The 13,965-nt window shown below is 28.9% G+C and overlaps 1 protein-coding gene across 1 annotated transcript; it reads right to left on the bottom strand.

The window, feature by feature from the left end:
- Window positions 1–12,226: 12,226 nt before the first annotated feature.
- LOC114394131 (probable galacturonosyltransferase-like 1) lies at window positions 12,227–13,965 on the bottom strand. Its single transcript, XM_028355722.1, has one exon. It carries the CDS (start codon window positions 13,770–13,772, stop codon window positions 12,714–12,716), a length of 1,059 nt encoding a protein of 352 aa, XP_028211523.1. The 5' UTR covers window positions 13,773–13,965; the 3' UTR covers window positions 12,227–12,713.

Here is a 13,965-nt window from a genome sequence, read left to right on the forward strand (position 1 = left end):
AAGTTTATTCATTGGTTCAGTTTGACGATCACACAAACTAAACTAAGTTTCACAAAAAAAAAAAAGTAAAACACAAAAGAAACTAATTAAGTTGATTTAGTTTTTTTCTTTTTGATCAAACTTGACGTGAACCAAACTAGCAGGTTTGATATGCGCAATTGCGTATTTAATCCATGAATTCTTTAAGATGTCAATGATATAATATGCTACTCAAAAGTCAAGCTTAAGTTGTTACGTGCCATTCTTACTACCGTACACGCAATCTACAAAGTTACGAAAATTAATAACGTTATTATTCTTTGTAAAGTAATGAAATATGTGAAAAATAATAACATTATTTTAACACATTTAATTTACATGATAACACCCAAATTTTAATTGCTCGGCACTAATAATCAATTTGGAGATGTAAATCACCTCATATTATATGTAAAGATGACATATTATTATGAATTTAATTAGAATTAATGCATTAATAATATAAAAGATTATACTATAATCTAATTACGTACTGGTATTATAAATTATTAAATATGGTAAAATTATAAATTTTTGTTATAATTATTTTACAAGTCATATCTAAAATAATTATTTATTAGTTGATAATGTAAAATTTAAATCTATTATTAATTATATCTACTAACCCCCAAAGCTTGATAATATATAATGAAAAGTGCTGACAACATATTCTTTAACACATTTTATTATTGATTGAAATTTATTAAAAATTACAAAATTATAAGAAAAAATCATTTAATAATATATAAGATTCATAATTTTTTTTAATTTCTAATAAATTTCAATCAATAAGAGAAAATGTATTCAAAACAACATATGATGAATATGTTACTTGTATTTCTCATATATAATTGGTTATAATGTTTTGAAGATCCAATATGTGTAAATTAAGAATCGTCTTTTCAGAAGATAACTAGTTTAAAATTTGATGATAGATAGGGCTTCCATTTGAGACAACGAGTAATACCATTGCATGATACATAAAACAAAAATTGTTTATCGTATCGTATGATACATTAAAAATAAATGTGATCAAAGATAAATGTACTGTTTGTTTATTTTTTATAAGAAAAAAAAACTAGCCATGTGAAAAGAATCCAAATGATAAAGATAAATTGAATGTTCTTAATCACAGTCAAATTAAGGATAATGACATATTAGCCTGTAATTAATCATCCATTTCAACTTGATTAGCTAATACACTAGCCGGCCGGCATCTCTTGGTTAAAGAAGAAACTGGATACATATGCCACGAAAAACCAACAGCCTGAGACAGACTATAATTTATTGATCAGTTTTAGAATAAATATAAAACAACTTAACTTTTGGAGAAACAAATAAGAAGATTTTTTTAAAAGAAAAATTAACTTATACACCTCAATTTTTAAGAAGTTAAATACAAAAAGTTTCTATAAATTTAAATGCATAAATTAATTTTAACTTGTAAAAAACTTACTTCAGTTATCGATCTCCTTATTTATTTTCCTATATAAGTGTGTATAGAAAAGTTTACACAAACATGAACAGTATATATTAAAATAAAAATATTGATTACTAAATGAGTTTTATATATTATATATGAATAAATATTATTTTTTTCGGTACAATTACATATTGACTACCGCTAATAATAAAAAATTGAATTCAAATCCAACAAAGTTAACAATATATAATTATTAATAGAAAAGTACAAAAAGTAAGAAACAATAATTTTTGTCAAACATTCCAAATTAATATATTTCTTTCTCTCTCTTTTTTGAACAAATTTCTCTCTCTCTCTCTCTCTCATATATATATATATATATATATATATATATATATATATATATATATATATATATATATATTGTAAAAACTAAAAGGTCACCGGTACCCTATCAAACAATATTGTTCTTAAAAAGACATTATACTTACTCTTTATATTTTAAGTATTTCTGAATTTTAATTATAAGAATATTCCATGAGTAACACTTTATTAAAAATATATATGATAATCAAAAGGTTAACGCAATAACAAACAATTGGAGAAGCCCCTAGTATTCGACAATAACGGATAACCTGTATCATTTCATTATTTTGTGTGTTGCAATACATAGCCTAATTGGAGAAAAAGAAAAATGAGAGAAAATCTATGTTGTTGTGGATATATTTATATTTATATTTATATTTATATTTATATGCTTAAATTCATGAAAATGAATAAATCCACAGCCATAAAGATTTTCCGCTGCACATATATAACCTTTGGGCATGCGCATGATTCTAAATATTTCTAACCTCAAACACTCCGAAGCCACATGGAAGAACATCGTCTAATTCATAATTGATTTTGCTTCACGAGCTAGACTATTAGATGAAGTCCCAGAAATCTAGAAAATCTTGACCATCGGAGTCAAATTGTTGGCAATGTGAATGATCTAAGCTTCAAGATGAAGGAATGAAAATAGTGTGAACTGTAATTCATATATCATACTCCTACATGAGTAAATGGTTATTAGTGAAAGATGATGTGAGTTTAAAATTACTATTATCAAAATTAATATCTGCCTCTGTACATATAGACGTACACTAAATACTAGTACTATTTCGTGGATGTGAAGTAAATTTAAATATATCTGTAAAAAAAAAATTTAAATATTGTTACTTAATTCACTTTATCAAGTTTGATAAATGCAAAATGGCTGATGATTGAATATTATTACACGTCGGAAGTTATTATTATTTGATGCATTAGTTTCAAAGTAAATTTCCTATAGCTTTTTAACAGGAACGATCTAAATGAAACTTGAAGAATTCAAGTATCATTTAAATTTGCTTAATTTCTACCAAAATTATTTAGTCCGCGTGCGTTCTTTTTTATGTACTATAATCAATTTTAAATTATTAATCAATAAGGATGCATATTGAAATTGTTTTATAATTCTGTTCAATTCATATAAAATTATAACTATAGATAAAATAAATACCTGCCACATGCAGGTCTCCAATAAATTATCAAGGAAGCTCAGATATCCGTAGTGTTGCAAATCAAATTAATTAACAGTCTGATATTTTGCAAATCAAATGGCTACTAACAAAGCTTGCTCCAGCAAAATCACACACACACATGCAGATCGATGCTAACTATCATTCTGAGTCAAATGCACTCGGTGATATGATGCATATATAATATAGTTGCTTAAGGATGCAGATGCATATATAATACTTCTACTAGTGTGAGTATATATAGCTAGGTTGATTATTTTTTATTTCATAGTTATGATGGAATAGAATCTTGATGAACAATGCTTTCTTGGTAAAAGTTATCCACCGAATTTGCTATCATGGAGTTAATTAAGTTGCATTGCATAATCTAGTGGAAGTGTTTCCATTAGTAATTTTTTAGTAGAGTAAATTTAAAGTGTCTGTTAGTGTTCAGAGAGATTAATTGAAGACTTTTTTTTACCTTTGGAACACTATTAATTTATCCTATAGTTTTCTTTACCCACAAAAGAAAGCTATTGAAGTTACTGTATGTAAATAACTCTAACTAAACATGATATGGAAGTGTCTATTTATCACTTCAGTGTGTATGTTACTCTTTCTATTTAATTAACTTTTATATAATGTACTTTAAAGTATTAATTAGATTTTTTTTTGTTACAAATTTTTTAATTGGATTAACAAAAAGGAAAACAATATTTCAAATAAAAAAGTTACATAGCATAAGAGTGGTTACAAACAGAAAAAAAAAGTGGTTATATTTAATTAATACTCCTCCCCGTATATGAAAATTCTTTTGAGCGAAAGATATGAAGTATTCTTTTAATAGAAACATAATAACATAATCAAGTACCCTTATGCATACATTTATTCGTTTGGGATTTTTTTTTATTACTTGTTTGGAAATTTTGTTAATATTCGTATAGATGATCAAGACATAAAATAATGAATCCTGCCACATAATTAGTTCTATGATTTCGATTTCTGTACGAGTAAAGAGCGTAATGAATGTGAGATCGTGAGGTTAATTAATTGACACCAATGTTTAATTTAAATATATTGTTTGCGGTATGCACTATGTTTCTGACATGTACAAGAAATATCACAATCAAATTGTGACATTGTTTCTAACTTTGATACTCTTTGAAGCAAAATAACGATGATTAAGACAAAACTATCGGCCTTAAGTCCAAAGAACTCTGTAATAGACCCTTTATCTTCGATGAGAAATTTATGCTTTTCATGTCTTTTTTTTTTAAAAAAAATGTAAATTATATTAAACCTAAAATAATACAATAATAAACGGGCATACTTTAATAAAAAAATCTATATCAAGACGCTAAAACAAATACAATTTTACAAGCCAGGAACGCGTGCATTAATTTATTTTAAAACGGAAGGCTTTGGCTTTAAACAAAGCTTTACTCCATTTTTATAAAGGTTGAGCTTGGTAATTTTGTTTGAAGCAGTTTTCTATTTTCTATGATGATTATGAAATCATTTTCTATAGTATTAGGACGAATTGCATTCGCCAAATAATATAGCCACTGAGAAATACGATTCCAGAAGTAAAGCAAAGGTTGCCTTTTATTCCGAAGTGGATGTCAATGTTCTTTGTTCGGCTAAAGCCAAGACCTTAGTTGCTAGCTATTTTAATGTTGTTTTCACCAAAAAAAAAAAAGTAGAGAACAAAAGCCATTTTAATGTGGTCCTATTCGAAACTTCGGGAAATTTGGCATTGTGTATGTTTCGTAAAGTGGTTCTCCATATATTACCAAGGACAAGGAAGATGCTTATAAGCAATTGATAGTATGCAAATAATGTTGAAAAAAACTTCAGAAGGCCCATTCTAAATTTTGGGCTTCAGGAATACCCAATTTATTTTAGCAAGGCCTACACCCAAAAACTAGAATTTCATTTATGTGTTTAAACTTATTTGTTAAAATAAATACGTATTTTAATAAAAATAAGTAGTTTTATTTTTATTTTAGGTATATTTTTCTAAAATATTTTTGCTTAAAAAAAGAAATAAATCTTATCTTCTTTGTATAAAAATATTTATCTCAAAAGTACTTATTTTAAAAAAAATTAAAGTTTAAACAAATTTACCATTATTCTATAAACGTAAATGTAGACTTAAAAATTATTAAAGTTATAAATACAAATATGATAATTTTTAAGACTGTAAGTGATCAAGATTGGACTGGATTTTATGTATTTTTTAACCTAATCCAATTAAACTTAATTGGATTGAATTCATCTTTTATTTTTTGTCAATCCAAACCAACTCAATTCAACTTCAATTGGATTGAATTGGAGTAGTTATTGGATTGGACTATTAAAAAGTTGTCACCTTTATAGGTTTTGAAAAAAAATTTAAAAAAATCATCAAACTCAAAATAGTAAGGATATTTCCTTTTTGATAGAATAGTAAATATATTTTTTAAAGTTAGTATTCATAAAACATTATATTAATCATATGACAAACAAAAAAAAAAGTCATAAATATATACTCACAAGTATTATTTGTAAAATAATGTATTACCCTAAAAAAAACTCAAAACAGTGCTTTACCTTGAGAATAATGTGAGCTTAGTTTATGATTTTTATTTTAATAATTGAATTGTATGAGGGTTAATTGGGCTTTGCTGAGATCCAAAACTTCAAATTTATCACCCAATTTAATTTTAATTGAGTTTATTAAACAAAAATCAATCTAATCCAATGACCTAATCCAACCCACAAAAATCTTATTGGGTTGGATTAGATCAAGAGAATTCATAAATTTTGCATCCCTAATAATTTCATTAGGGTTGTGTTTTCTTATATAATTTTACAAAGGAAAGCCTTTTTGTTGGTGCATGCTTGATAATATCCTAGTTTGTTTATAAATTTAAGTAACACCGATAATGCCTAAAGGAGGTAAATTCACACAATAAAATTTTTGATAAGGTTTTTCGATAAATATTATTTATTAATGAATAGAATTGATATTTTATACCAACAACATAATAATGAAAAATAATTATATCATAAGACTTAGAATTTGATATTTAAATAGAGTATGGATTAAATTTGGATTTTTTTAACTCAAAATAATGATGACTGAATTCAAACTTATCCTATAATGACTCCAAAAAAAACAGGTCTTTATTGAACTTAGAACTTATTTTAAAAGACCCATTTGAATCTAGACTTTTTTAACCTAATATATGCTATAGTTTGCATAATAATTTGCTTTGTCATCTCTATTAATGCACCCAATTTTTTTTTATCACATAATATTTGTTCTAAGGAATTTTTTTGGATAGGAACAAAAAGTTTTAATAATGACTATATTAGCTTGAAATTTTTATTTTTGATTTTTTTTCTTCTTTCTTGAAATTGCTTATAAATATTAAAGGATGAGCATGACAAATTTATGATAGGTAATTACCAAAAAGAGAAAAAGTTAGACTCGGAAAATACTAAATAAATATAATTCTTACTATTATACAACTTTCAACTTCTTCCATCTGAAATTAGAGTTCCTTTTAAATCCAAAGGGAGTTTTTTTTTTTCGAAAAAAAAAGTAGGAGCCCTTTCTTTCGATGAACAATAGAAGAGATCTCTCAAAGCTTGCGAGGATTGAAAGGATCCGGGAAGAGCAGGTAGAAACATGACAACAGTCGGAATATTTAATTATCTTATCAGTGAATGATTCTAACTTAAATTTTCGTTACAGTAACCATAACATCTGTACGCTTTCTTCCTTTTTTTGTAAAATGTCTTACGCAATATTAATCTACTAGTACAACCAATTGGATCGAGTTTTGTCCCATTTTATATCGTAATGCAGTTAATCAAAATTATTAATTAGAGAAGAGGTCAATTTAGCCACGATAGTAACAATTTGTTTCTCTTTGACAGAAGATCTTCCATGGCTGTCACTTTAATTCTATATTAATTCATCTTACAAGGATCGTTGTTATAAAATGTTGTCATTATCTTCAATCAACATTGCGTACGCAATGAATAATGTCCTTGTAGTGTACTGGAAAAATTCATGGAAGTTTGGAATTAAAAGGACATTATCATTACTTAATTTAAAACGACTTGATGACGGCTTGGTATTAAAAGTGAAAATTACTGTCGCTTAATTAAAACCACTTTAGTTGGATCATTAAATTAAACCGATTGATTAATTTGTGGGATAGACGCAAGCAAATGAGTATTGGATCTCAACCATAAAAAATTATCAATTATATTTAAAATGACAAATGATAATTAATATCCTTGGAATATTGTTTAAAAAATTTAAGTTTTTTTTATTGGGATACTTAAAATTATACTGTTGATATCTACTTTTACATTTTTCTATAATTTTTATAATAAATATTTTTTTTCTTAACTAATATCCTAAAGACATATATTAGTAAGATCTTTTAGGAAAATATTCACGATGCTATCAATAATATAATTGTGTATCATTGTTAGTGAGTCATGTCCTAATTCGGGGAAATGCTATTAAGATCAGATTGGGTTAACCAATTTGATCGATTTAATTAAAAATTAGTTCAGTTAGGTTTATTTATTGAACTGGTCTGGAATCATTTTAATTTAATTAATAATTTTGAATTTACAGTTGCATTAAATGCTCAAAAAGAAATAAGATTATTTCAACAATGAATGAAACCTAAACCTAAAGTAAATTTGGAATTTTTTTTTTTACTTTAAAAGATAGAGCTATATATTGGACGATTATGCTAACATATGCAACATTTTTTTGTGTATAAAAAAGTGAAAGTAATTTTATTTTTTTTGCTGGTGAGCTTAAAGTTTAAACTTTAATAGTCTTATCCTTGGATTGACTCTAAAGATAAAATTTTATCATCCATAAGTATATTCAATTAGAGCGAGATTATTTACCTCATAAATGAATTTAATTCAAAGTGAAAAGTAAACAACTTAATATAAATTTATTTTTCATATATTATAAAAAAAACACTTTTATAAGAAATTCATAGTATGTAAATAAATAAAATATACTTTGACGAGTTCATTCTAAAATTTTAGTCTTGAGAATAATCCAAGTTAAACTCTGACCCTTATAAACACTAAGGGGTGAGATTTTGTTATAGCATATATTCCTTTATAAGTAATATTTATGCATAACAAAAGACTATAATTAATAGATTTTACTAAATTACTTCGGGAAACTGTAACCATTTCTAACAGTTATTCCATTTTTATCCTCAAGCTAATTTATTTCCTTCCTCTACCTAGACATTAAATTTGGCTTATAATATGATCATATTCAAATTAAATATATAGATGTTTTAGACCTCACTTAGATCCAACAGATCCAATAAGTCCTAAGAAGAACTAAAAATACAACAAGCCTAGCAAGACCCTAATTGAGCTAAGTACACACTGCTTGAGACCTTGACTCCTGAGCATCCTGGGGTGATCGACATGCAAATTGCTTACCTAGATGTCAAAATTAGACTTCATTTTCGTTTGCACAGAAAGAAAACGAAAAATAAAATAAATAAACAGTAAAATTAGGCGAAAATTTACACTTTTATACTCTATTTTAATTCAAAAATTTTATCTCATTTTATTTTCTTTTCACTCTACTAAATGATACGTCAAATATCAAACCTTGATATTGGTATTGTCCTTACCCTACACTCACAATTCACCTACTCCCAACATGGACACTTTTATCCCAAGTCTTGCATTTAGTATGATTTTTTTTTTTACAAATATTAATTGTTAATATTATTAATTTTTGTTAACGCGAGAATTCAAACTCATAATTTCTTCTCCCTTTGCGCTAACCAAACCTACCTATTTCTTCTCCCTTTGTTAACGCGAGAATTCAAACTCATAATCTTCTATAAATACTATTATTCTTCTATCAAATAATCACTTGGATGTCAAAATATTTGTAGGTGATCACTACCACCATCAACCACCAACTATTATCCTTGTTAAACTCTACAAAGCTACGAGTTGGCTTTCGTATACCAACCTGCATCATTCTAATCAAACAATAAATTTTTCAAAATACCACTTTACCTGAAAATAGTAAACTTAGTAGTTTTTCCATAGTTTTAAAAAAACAATAATTTAAGGTATAACTTACTGATCAATATCTTTAAACTTTGAGATGTGTTTGGTAAAGACAGAAAATAGAAGAAGAGAAAGGTGAAAAAAGAAAAGATGGAAAATAGATTAAAAAATAGGATGGAAATATAAGTTGATTGGTTTAGGAGAAGTAGAAGAGAAATAAACTAAAAGCTAACTTTTTGAGATTATTTGATTTTAAAAAAGAAAAATTATTATTATTATTAAGAAATGGGAGAATAGTTAAGGGGATTAGGTTAATCAATTTTGTTGTGCGGCGACCGCGCACTTCTTGGTGTTTCTTCTAAGATTAGCGAAGAAATTCACTGATGAGTTCCACACTCTGTTAATATTTTCAGATTGTTTCATTTCAATCAAATGATAAAAGTGTACCAATATTTACTTATTTTCCTCTTTCTTTTTAGGATTATTTCTAGCCTATCAAACTTAATTACCGTGAGTGAAATTTTTATATCAAAGATTCAATGTATCCACAAGATCACTTTTTTATTTCTATTACTAATAAAAGAAAAAGCTTCCCAATGCCTGGATAGGCATCCCACTACTCACTAGTACTATGTGATGCAAGGTGCAAGTGTGCAACATCTAGATCTGGAAAATCTTTATAGAATAACTATAAATCAACGTCTATAAAAAAATAAAAAAATATATCTAATTAATAGAAACAAAACTGTCATAAAATTTTCAATATTTGATAGACTCAACCTAGCGCTAATGCAAGGGATGTAACTAAAATGTAATAGGAGACAAAGATTCGTGCAAGGATGGTAGGTAGTAGAGATTGTCATTGTGATTGAAAGGGCCCTATGAAAAACACTATACACTATATAACTAATTGTACGCTAGAGTACTACTTATGTACTTAGTATTAATTTATTATTATTACTACTACATACTTGAATAAAGGCATTAAGATAGTTTTTACATTGGTTATTACCAAAATTTTGTCATATTTTGTTGTGTTAGATTTCAATTTCCCTTGATAAGAACAAAGACAGGGAGTGCGAGTGAGTGTGGAGAAGCACCAAAAAATTGGGACTCAACAACTGTCCATATTATGCCGTACAAATCATGTTACCCACTTAATACTTTCCACTTGACGCGTCTCTCTTTCAATTTTTGGATTTCATATTTGATATTTGACGTTCTCATGTGTAGTTTTTTTCTTCCTCTACCGACACCGTCTCTGTCTTTTGTTCCTTCTTTTTCTTCTTCTTCTTCTTCTTTTTTTTGCTGATTTTTTTATTTTATAAAATCTTTTGTTCCTTTTTCAATTGAATAAATATTGTGCCCACTTTATTTTATTTCGTAATAAAGAATATCTAATAATTGTCTATGCATGGTTTGAACTTTGAAAACAGGTTAATTAAGGAATAAAATAAAAAAAGTGAATCACATGGATATCGTACAGGTTGTCAAGTGAATCACTATGATTTAATTAGCAAGACTTTTATATGGTTATATAATGACAATGTGTTTTTCAATTTTTTAACCAAAATTTTATGAAAAATGCTGAAGCGGAGACAAAAATATACTATGAAATTTAATTTGAATTTTTGTTTAGGGAGAAACTTTTTGTAATTGACTAATTGTTATGCATATTTAGTTTAATTTATTTTGAAAATAATTTTTTTTACATATTTTTACTGAATTTAACAAAAAAGTATTGTCTTAAAAGGAGCTTAACATTCATGTAGTGTTCTTGGAAATAAAATTGTTTTCTTACCAAGCCTTTCCGATGCCAAGGTTTTTCTTTTTAATCTTGAATAAAAAAAAATACATTGCAAACCATTGGGTATATTGTAAATTATATTAACATAGCGTAGTATCATTTTTCAAAGATTATGATTTTACAAAACATATTTAATTTAATTGTCTGATGCTGATAAGAGTTGGTTTACTGTACCCACGAAAAATAAATTACCTGCTCAAATTTTTGTAATTTTGGGTGAATTATTTGTTAATCCTTTGCAAGCATAGACAAACAACACCTCACCTAAGATTTTATAGCAAAAAAAATTGCCATTGTCATATTATATAATTTAATTATCTTATTTAACAAATTTCTTTTCATTTTTCCTTTTTTTGTTTTTGATTTGTAGGGGAAGGAGGGTAGAGTACATTCCCACGTCCACATCTGAATTTATATTTTAGTATTAAATTTCGAAATTCAATCATAGTTTCTTCGCCCCCAATCATCAGTTTCTCCTTTCTTTTCACTGTCAATTATTTATTATTGCACATGACATTGTTTCTCTAGTTAAAGTTAATCAGCTGGCATACATAACACCTTTTTGACCTCATATTATTCCTGTCAAGACAAACGCTGAAAAAGAAATTTAAGGGAAACAGAAATGATCGAAGAAACGATCACATTTTTTTTAAAACAGCCAAAAGGTTAATTAATTGTATTTTTAATTTCTCTGAGTTTTTTTTTGGACGAATTCAGTCCCCTTATTATTTTAATTATATAATTGTAATCTATCTATTAATTTAATGTCTAATATCTAACAAAAATGTTAACATGATAACATAGGAGAGTGTCATATCATCATAAATATACTAATTAACGTGGCAGCGTATCAACATTTATAAAAAAATATTCTTTAAAAAAGATAAAAAAAAATAAAAAAAAACGAAAATCAAATATTGATTATAATATATAAAAGAGAAATAGAAATATAATATATTATATAACTAAATTAATTCAATATATGGATCATAAACATTCAGTACTATATTTTTACATAAACTTTTATAACACCTTTTTTATACATTTTCTTGTACCTCTTATCATCACATTATTTAAGTTGGTATATTTTATTCATGTTTAGGAACTAATTTAATGAATTTTGTCAAAAAATGGAGGATTACTTATTATGATTTATAATACTTAGGAGATTTACTTATATTATTTTATTTTATTTTTACTTTAGGATCACGTTTAGAAGAGAGAGTAATAATTTAAGGATGAAATTGAAGTTTATTCACGGTTATTCTTTTCTTTTAATTTTTTGGCGTTATTAGTTTTAAGATTTGGCTCTCAGTGACCTCTTCCCCATTTTTCTCTCCACCCAGAAAATCTGGAAATTGATAACGAATAAATCTCTTCGTCTTGGTTGGAAGTCAGTTCTCTAGACCCATTATCAAAGGAACAAAGTAACAGGTCAGCAATACTAGTAAAGCAGAAAACAGAGAAAAATACAAGGTAAAAAGAAAAGGATCTGAACACGGAAAATGAGTTTGCCTATACAAAAACCCTCACTATGTTCACATTATCAGGACCAAAAAAAGAAATCTGAATATGCGCATCCAAAACTTATTACGTAGCTCGATCTTCGCTATATACAAACTCAATCGTACAATCCCAGTCACGAACCCCACTCACCTCCTTCACATCTTAATGTACACTTTGAACATGTATCCTTGGTCCGATGAGTAGCTAGGTCTTCGTACGTGTATAATTGGACCCATGTTATGTTGTTGTCTCTTCAATTCAATCTTCCCAAGCAGCATATAGATCGAGAAATTAAGCCTGATTTGTATGTAGCTATGTTACAGGAATATCCCAAATTCAAATTTCAAGAGTCGAAAGAAAAGGGGGTACGTAATAGATCATAAGGTGCCCAAAGCGCATCCAAAGGACAAGGCCTGTTAGCGTCCAATCTCACCCATGGTTTCCCCTTCCCACTCCAATGCAACAAACTCACCGGACCTGGGTGCAGATCCCGACACAGACCTCGAAAATTGTCCCCTCCTAAACCATGTTGGTTCCACCTATGATCCACCGAAACAATGTTCCCCGCAAACACAAGCAAAAACGGCGGCAACGAACCAAGTTCGTAGATTCTCATCCTCTTCTGAAGCTCCATCCACTCCTCGATTTTTCTCGTGTAATCCCCTTCGCGCCACCGTTCCAAATCAATCACCATCACCCCCGTGTTAAAGTAACACGCTTTCTGTTTTCTGTCCGCGAACGTTAGCGACAGAGAAGGGTTCGACCAGAACGTGGGAGTGAAGTACGAGGTGAAGTTCGCGTTGCAATATTCCGGCGCCGCCAAAACGTTGTTGTTTTCTCCCAACGAGGTTGTCGCGAGCTTGGCGATGTCGTCGACGAGTACGAGGTCGGAGTCGAGGTACACCACGCGCTTCACGCAGGGCGGGATGAGGTTGGCCAAGTAGCTGCGCGCGTAGTTGAGGGGGCAATCGAGTGCGGCGCGGATGGAGGTGGAGATGAGGCCCGAAACGACGGCGTCGTGGAAGGGGTAGAGTTGGAAATTCAGGTAGGGGAATGTGTTGGAGATTGTGGCGCGTAGGAGGGACGCGTTGGTGTTGTCATTGGAGGAGCACACGAAGTGGAAGAAGGTGTTTTGGGGGCACGAAGAGTGTTGGAGGACGGAAAGGATCGCCGCCATGGATCCTCGGATGTATGTCGTGTCGAGTGTCATTGCCACGTGGACGGCTTCCTCGGAGCATATGTTGTGTTCAATTGAGGGGCAGTTTGGGGAGTTGTAGAATTGAGGGGCTTCTTTGAATTGTTGGGTAGAGGATACACACGGGAAGAAGAACAGTAAGGAGAGGATTATTAGAAGGTAGTATAATAAGTGGGGTGGTGTTTTTGATTTTGGATTGGACTTCATGGTGTGTGTGTGTGTTTAGCATGAAAAGAGATCTATATGGGGTGGCTTATAATTGGAGTTTGAGGTTTGAAACACGCTTTTGAGTTAGCTAGCAAAGTTAAACTTATAGAGAGAGAGAGAGAGAAGCAAGGATGGGCTAGCCAGAGTGTTTAGTCAGAGAGGGGAAGTCAAGAATATATATGAATAAAGGGGG

The sequence above is a fragment of the Glycine soja genome, chromosome 17, assembly GCF_004193775.1.
Source record: "Glycine soja cultivar W05 chromosome 17, ASM419377v2, whole genome shotgun sequence".
NCBI lineage: Eukaryota > Viridiplantae > Streptophyta > Magnoliopsida > Fabales > Fabaceae > Glycine > Glycine soja.